A 7,641-nucleotide genomic window follows, 5' to 3' on the forward strand; every position below is an offset into this window, starting at 1 on the left:
TGGCAGAAAACGCAACTGCGGATTTGTTGCGGTTTTTGTGCGTTTTTGCTGCGTTTTTTTCTGCATACTTGCTGCGTTTTTTACCCCTGCGGTTTTCTATAATGGAATGGGTACAAAAACGCTGCAGATTCACAAAAAAGTGACATGCTACTACTTTTAAACCGCAGCGTTTCGGCAGCAGATTTTCCGCAAAGTGTGCACAGCTTTTTTTTTTTCTCATTGATTTACATTGTACTGTAAATCATTTGCAGATCTGCAGCGTTTCTGCACCTCAAAAAACGCTGCGGATCCGCACAGAATCCGCAACGTGTGCACATAGCCTTAGAAAACAATGGAAAAGTGCAATAAGACAGGTCTTCTTCATTTTTGCTGTGTTTTCAGTGCAATTCCTGAGGGAGTTAAATCCGGCTTCTTTTTGGGCCACTAAACTTTATCAACATGCGCAAGAGACAACAAGATCTCAGCAAAACCTGCTTTTTGTAAGCCGCTTCTGCCTGCAGGGAAAAACGCAGCATGTGAACATGGCCTTAGTTATACATCTGTACATCTGTATATTGCACTGGCTTTTCTATGCTTCCCCTGGATCTGAGTGTCTTGGTGCAGCACATATAATCCTTTTAGTATGCTTTCTCACCTATGAGCTTGTTTCCACGACCTGTTTTCATGTCTCTCATTGTGTGATCCTGGCATCTCTTTGAGTGGTCAGTCTTACCCCTCCCTCACTTTATGACCTTTGCTTAACTCTCTACATCTGGTCTCCCATACCCAGCCACCCCCTCATTCACACCTGATTGCCCTTAACTGGGGATATATTCACATGCAGGAGTCTGCTATAGACTCAGTCTGCTGCAAATCATCTTTTAACTTCCATCTTTTAAATTACATCTTTTTAATTATGATTCTGAATTAGACTGAATTACATCTTTTTAATTATGATTCTGAATTAGACTGAATTACATCTTTTTAATTATGATTCTGAATTAGACTGAATTGGACTGGAATTGACTGGAAGGTAACAGAATACCAACCACTACAATGTTTCGGTTTCTTTTCTCTTTCACCCCCATACTACTTTCCTTCTTACAATCTCCTGCAATCCCTCCTCCTAGTAAGGAACTAGTCATTTCTTCCTCCATACTCCCCAGCCATCTCACCTTCCCCTCAGAACTGTTCCTCCACATACAATCCTTTTTATCCAGACACACACGGCCACATCATGTCCTATCCTGCTCCCACCTTCTAATGATCTGTCTGTTACTCCTCATTGCTGGTGACATATCCCCAAATCCCGGCCCTCCCCAATTCATCCCCACACTCGTTTCTAACCCCCTGCCACGATCCTCCGCACGTTTTCCCAACCACGACAACCTCATACCCATTCATCCAGCCCCCACTCCCCCACTCCCTCTACCTGGAGCACTATGGAACGCACGCTCCATCTGCAACAAACTGCCATTTATCCATGACCTCTTCATCACCAACAAACTCTCCTTCCTCGGCCTCACTGAAACCTGGCTCACCCCCTCTGACTCGGCCTCTCCAGCTGCGCTCTCCTATGGCGGATTCCACCTCTCTCACACCCCTCGCCCCAGCAACAAACGCGGTGGAGGAGTTGGCTTGCTCCTGTCCGACACCTGCTCCTTTACTCCAATCCCGCTACCACCCTCCGCTACTCTTCCCTCGTTTGAGGTGCACTCTGTCCGCATCTATTCCCCCTCCAACCTCCAGCTGGCTGTCATCTACCGCCCCCCAGAACTAGCCATCTCCACCTTTCTCGACCACTTCACCACCTGGCTACTTCATTTCCTCTCTGTTGACATCCCCACTATCATCATGGGTGATTTCAATGTCCCCATTGACACTTTCACCTCAGCTACCTCTAAACTTTTATCACTGACTGCCTCCTTTGGCCTCACTCAATGGTCCTCTGAGGCCACTCACAAAGATGGCCACACGCTGGACCTCATCTTCACCCGCCTCTGCTCCCTTACTAACCTCACTAACACACCCCTCCCCCTGTCTGACCACAACCTACTGACATTCTCGTCCCTCTCCTCTCCTAGTGTGCAACCCCCACTCCACAAACTCACTCACCCTCGCAGAAATCTCAAACATCTCAACTTACAATCACTCTCTGAGTCCCTTCTCCCTCTCACAGACATAGCCTCCCTTCATGACACAGATGCTGCTGCCACTTTTTATAACACCACAATAACAACAACACTCGATTCGGCCACCCCACTCATGCATAGTAAAACTCGTACAATTAACAGGCAGCCCTGGCTGACCAGCCTGACCAAAGAATTGAGACGGGCTTCCAGGATTGCTGAGCGGAGATGGAAGCGATCCCGCTCTGCCGACCACTTCACTGCATACAAGCAGTCCCTCGCCAGCTTCAAGTCTGCGCTCACTGCCGCAAAACAAACTTACTTCTCATCCCTCATATCCTCCCTGTCCCACAACCCTAAACAGCTTTTCAACACTTTCAATTCTCTACTCCGTCCCCCCGCACCTCCTCCCTCCCCCCTCATTTCTGCTGATGACTTCGCCTCTTTCTTTAAACAGAAGATCGATACGATCAGAGAAAGCTTTGGCCCACAGCGCCCACTGCCCCTCTTAGCTGCTCAACCCTGCTCCTCCAAAACCAGCTTCTCCACCATGACAGAAGATCAGCTCTCCACCCTCCTGTCAAGATCACACCTCACCACCTGCACGCTTGACCCGCTCCCGTCCCACCTCATCCCTAACCTTTCCACGGTCTTCATCCCAACCCTAACGCACCTCTTCAACCTCTCACTCACAACAGGTGTCTTTCCCTCATCCTTCAAGCATGCCAAGATCACACCCATCCTCAAAAAGCCCTCCCTCGACCCATCCTCTGTGTCTAGCTATCGCCCAATATCTCTTCTCCCTTATGCCTCCAAATTGCTGGAGCAACACGTCCATCTTGAACTGTCCTCCCACTTCTCCTCCTGCTCCCTCTTTGATCGGTTACAATCAGGCTTCCGTTCCCATCACTCAACTGAAACTGCCCTAACTAAAGTCACCAATGACCTACTAACTGCCAGGAGCAAGCGACACTACTCTGTCCTCCTTCTCCTGGACTTGTCTTCTGCCTTTGACACTGTAGACCACTCCCTTTTGCTACAAATCCTCTCATCCCTTGGCATCACAGACTTGGCCCTTTCCTGGATCTCGTCATATCTGACAGACCGAACATTCAGTGTCTCCCTCCCCCACACCACCTCCTCACTTCGCCCCTTGTCAGTCGGTGTTCCTCAAGGCTCTGTTCTAGGACCCCTACTCTTCTCCATCTACACTTTCGGCCTGGGACAGCTCATAGAATCCCACGGTATGCAGTACCATCTCTACGCTGACGACACGCAGATCTACCTCTCCGGACCTGACCTCTCCTCCTTGCTTACCAAAATCCCGCACTGTCTGTCTGCTATTTCAGCCTTCTTTTCTGCTCGCTTTCTACAACTGAACATGGACAAAACAGAATTCATCATCTTTCCCCCATCTCACTCTACCCCTCCACCAGACCTATCCATCAATGTCAATGGCTGCTCACTATCCCCAGTCCCACACGCCCGGTGCCTCGGGGTGATCCTCGACTCTGCCCTCTCTTTCAAGCCACATATCCAAGCCCTTGCCTCCTCCTGTCGTCTCAAACTCAAAAATATTTCCCGGATCCGTGCTTTCCTTGACCGCAACACTGCAAAAACGCTAGTGCATGCCCTTATCATCTCCCGCCTCGACTACTGCAACCTCCTACTCTCTGGACTCCCCTCTAGCACTCTGGCACCACTCCAATCCATCCTACACTCTGCTGCCCGACTAATCCACCTGTCCCCCCGCTATTCCCCAGCCTCTCCCCTGTGTCAAGCCCTTCACTGGCTTCCTATCGCCCAGAGACTCCAGTTCAAAACCCTCACACTGACATACAAAGCCATCCACAACCTGTCTCCTCCATACATCTGTGACATGGTCTCCCGGTACCTACCTACACGCGACCTCCGATCCTCCCAAGATCTCCTTCTCTACTCCCCTCTCATCTCTTCTTCCCATAACCGCATCCAAGACTTCTCCCGTGCTTCCCCCATACTCTGGAACTCTCTACCCCAACACATCAGACTTGCGCCTACCATAGAAACCTTCAAAAAGAACCTGAAGACTCATCTCTTCCGACAAGCCTACAGCCTGCAGTGATCCTCAACCTACTGAACAGCCGTACAGCCAGCTCTTCCCTCTCCTAGTGTATCCTCACCCACCCCCTGCAGACTGTGAGCCCTCGCGGGCAGGGTCCTCCCTCCTTATGTACTCGTGTGCCTTGTTATCTGCTCATGTTTAATGTATTTGTCTATATTTGCCCCGTATTCACATGTAAAGCGCCATGGAATAAATGGCGCTATAAAAATGTATAATAATAATAATAATAATATCTGACTCCTGTCTGAGAGCCGAGCAAATAAGAATAAGTGGCGCATGCACTTATGTCCTGTTATAGGGAATGTCAGCAGGTTTTGCTATGTTATCTGAGAGCAGCATGATGTTGGGGTTGAGACCCTGATTCCGGCTATGTGTCACTTAGTTTAATGGGTGCAGTAGTTGTGACCGAAACCATTTTCTCTGCTGCAGAGCTCTAAATGCTGAACCATGTATAACCCTGCCCACACCACTGATGGCCGCTCTGTGTACACTTTGCATTGATAGAAAGCTGCTAATCAGTAGTGGGGACTACGTTGGACTAGGAGGAACAAGGCTAGTTCTGCTGCTGATTTGTATTGAATCCAACATGAGTGATGTCACTGTAATCAGGGTCTCTGCCCCTACATCAGGTTGCTCTCAAATTACATAGCAAAAACCTGCGGACAGATTATCTTTAATTTGCAAACTATGCGTTACACTTGTTTTAGTAAGACATCCGCTTATCCCTTGGGTTGGAGCTTCCTTTAAATGATCTGATTCTGTGCAATATTTCAGTACGGTGACAGACATCAACGACTAGCAGAATGACAGGACATGGCGACTAACGCTGGCCATAAGCACATTTCTCTGCCAGTGTTGTCAGATGCAGGGGTCGTTTGTCCCTGGGGGTCTGTATTTTGGGGATTTCCTGTAGGGGAACACTGTGCCAGTTATTGATAGTGAACGATCTTCTCTATCCGGCCCGCGTGCGGACAAAGGCTCTCCAGTCTGTGGCCGTGCTTTCCATAAAGGAGACCTTTTGGACTTGTGATATTTGTCTTCTGCACATAAGTTGCAATACTGGTAAAGAGGAGACCGGAGGTTATGTGCAAATTCTTGGCTGAAAGATTAAATGTATTTTTTTATTTATTTAGATTTCCTGAATGTTCTCAATCATTAATAAAGGAAAACCATCTGGGCAGTTTTGTGTGGGTTATAGCTTGGAAAGTGTCTGAACTTCGCGTGTCCACAGGCTATTACTAAAATATACTTTTGTCTCTAGTGAATCCAGAAGATTTCTACATTGTGGAGCCATTGAAATTTTCTCCAGAGAAAAAGGTAAAATTGGCTTCTCATTGCCTCTCGCTTTAAAATGGAGATAAGGGGAAAGTTCAAGTGTATAATATTGATAAGACGTCAATATCTGAGTTATTACAGATCAGCTCCTTTCCATTATGTCATCAATATGAGGCCTATACCAATATTTAGCACCTTTACATGCATTTAAAGGATTTTTTTACTACCTTTTTTCTGTTGCATGGGTCGTTGCCCTGTGCGCCTGTAGATGGCGGTGCGGCCCTGTGCACCTGTAGATGGTGGTGCGGCCCTGTGCACCTGTAGATGGTGGTGCGGCCCTGTGCACCTGTAGATGGTGGTGCGGCCCTGTGCACCTGTAGATGGCGATGCGGCCCCGTGTGCACCTGTAGATGGCGGTATGGCCCCTTGTGCACCTGTAGATGGTGGTGCGGCCCTGTGCACCTGTAGATGGTGGTGCGGCCCTGTGCACCTGTAGATGGCGATGCGGCCCTGTGTGCTTGTAGATGGTGGTGCGGCCCCGTGTGCACCTGTAGATGGCGGTATGGCCCCTTGTGCACCTGTAGATGGCGGTGCGGCCCGTGTGCCCTGTGCCCCTGTAGATAGCAGTACAGCCCTGCGTGCCCTGTGCGCCTGTAGATGGCGGTGTGGCCCTGCGTGCCCTGTTCGCCTGTAGATGGTGGTGCGGCCCCATGTGCACCTGTAGATGGTGGTGCAGCCCGTGTGCCCTGTGCCCCTCTAGATGGCGGTGCGGCCCCGTGTGCTCTGAGCGCATGTAGATGGCGTTGCGGCCCCGTGTGCCCTATGTGCCTGTAGATGGCGGTGCAGCCCTATGTTGGTGAATTATTTTTCTATGCTCAATGTTGGAACAAAAAATGGAAATAATTCATGGTAAAATCCTGGCCGCCGTTTGCCTCTGTCCCTCATTTTAGTTGTTTCTTGGCATCCAAGATGCTTTCCACACTCCCGTATAATTTCCAAGGTGCCGCTGTTATTCTCACAACCTACAACAGCAATAGAGTACGGTATTTCAGATCTTCAGAATTTTATTTAGCTTTATACTCATTAATCTGTATCCGATTTTATTTATTTATTTTTTTAATTTTCCTGTTCTGTTTCTAGAAAAAGCGCTGCAAGTACAAAACCGAGAAGATTGAGACCATCAAACCAATGGATCCATTAAAAGCACTTCCAAATGGGGACGTAAAAACCAAGAAAGAATTCACAAACCAGAGAGACTTCTCAAATATGGGGGAGGTGTACCACTCTTCCTACAAGGGGCCACCTTCCGAGGGCAGCTCGGAGACCTCTTCCCAGTCGGAGGAGTCCTACTTTTGTGGCATCACAGCCTGTTCAGCCCTTTGTAATGGACAACCCCAAAAGACTAAGACTGAAAAAAGAGCCATTAAGCGCAGGCGCTCGAAACTTCAGGACCAAGGAAAGTTCATCAAAAGCTTAATACAGACTAAGTCCGGGTCTATGCCCAGTCTGCACGACATCATCAAAACCAATAAAGACTTGACTATTGGGACTTTTGGGGTTACAACGGTCTCTGGTCATCTCTAATCATCACAGGGTACCCGATCTATGGGGTTTTTTACTGACTGGTACTACATAGAGGAAGCTCCAGCAGACTTTAAAGGTTACATGCACAACACGTGTTGGGCTGGTCTTCAAGAACTTGGATCATCTCCTATTCCTTGACGTTTTTTGAGCAAGGAATTCAGCGTACTCTCCTTTCTTCTAGGATAAGAATTTTTTTTTCCGCAGTTTAATAACTGGGGGAAAGAACATTTAATACCCAGGTTGTTGGGTTTAACTTGAGCTCAAGTTGTTGTCCTACACCCCCCGACATCGTTCCCGTACTTGCACCTTTCCATATTTATGTGCCTTCTGTCTATTTATAATGCCACTGGAGGTAAAAAAAAAAGAAAAAGAAAAAAAGAAAGCACCAAGTGTGAATGCGTGATTTAGAGGTATTTTTTTTTTAGAGAACACGTTTAAAATATTTAGGTTTTTTTCTGTTTTTGTTCTTTTTTTTTTTTTTGCTGCTTCTTGGAGTTTAACACTAAAGAATATCAGGTGTCCTGCAGCCAGACCATTCCTTCAGATACGTCTGAGAAACAACCGCGCGCC

The 7,641-nt window shown here is 47.9% G+C and overlaps 1 protein-coding gene across 4 annotated transcripts in view; it reads left to right on the forward strand.

Annotated features, from left to right (window-relative positions):
- SUCO (SUN domain containing ossification factor) overlaps positions 1–7,425 on the forward strand; it is a 115,051-nt gene extending 107,626 nt beyond the window's left edge. For all 4 annotated transcript variants that reach the window (XM_069737492.1, XM_069737494.1, XM_069737493.1 and 1 more), the window contains 2 exons: positions 5,474–5,529; positions 6,628–7,425. In XM_069737492.1, coding sequence (XP_069593593.1) covers positions 5,474–5,529; positions 6,628–7,071 — 500 coding nt within the window. In that variant the 3' untranslated portion in view covers positions 7,072–7,425. The remainder of the gene's footprint in view (positions 1–5,473; positions 5,530–6,627) is intronic.
- The last annotated feature ends 216 nt before the right edge of the window (positions 7,426–7,641 follow it).

Source organism: Ranitomeya imitator, chromosome 8 (genome assembly GCF_032444005.1).
Source record: "Ranitomeya imitator isolate aRanImi1 chromosome 8, aRanImi1.pri, whole genome shotgun sequence".
Classification (NCBI taxonomy): Eukaryota; Metazoa; Chordata; class Amphibia; order Anura; family Dendrobatidae; genus Ranitomeya; species Ranitomeya imitator.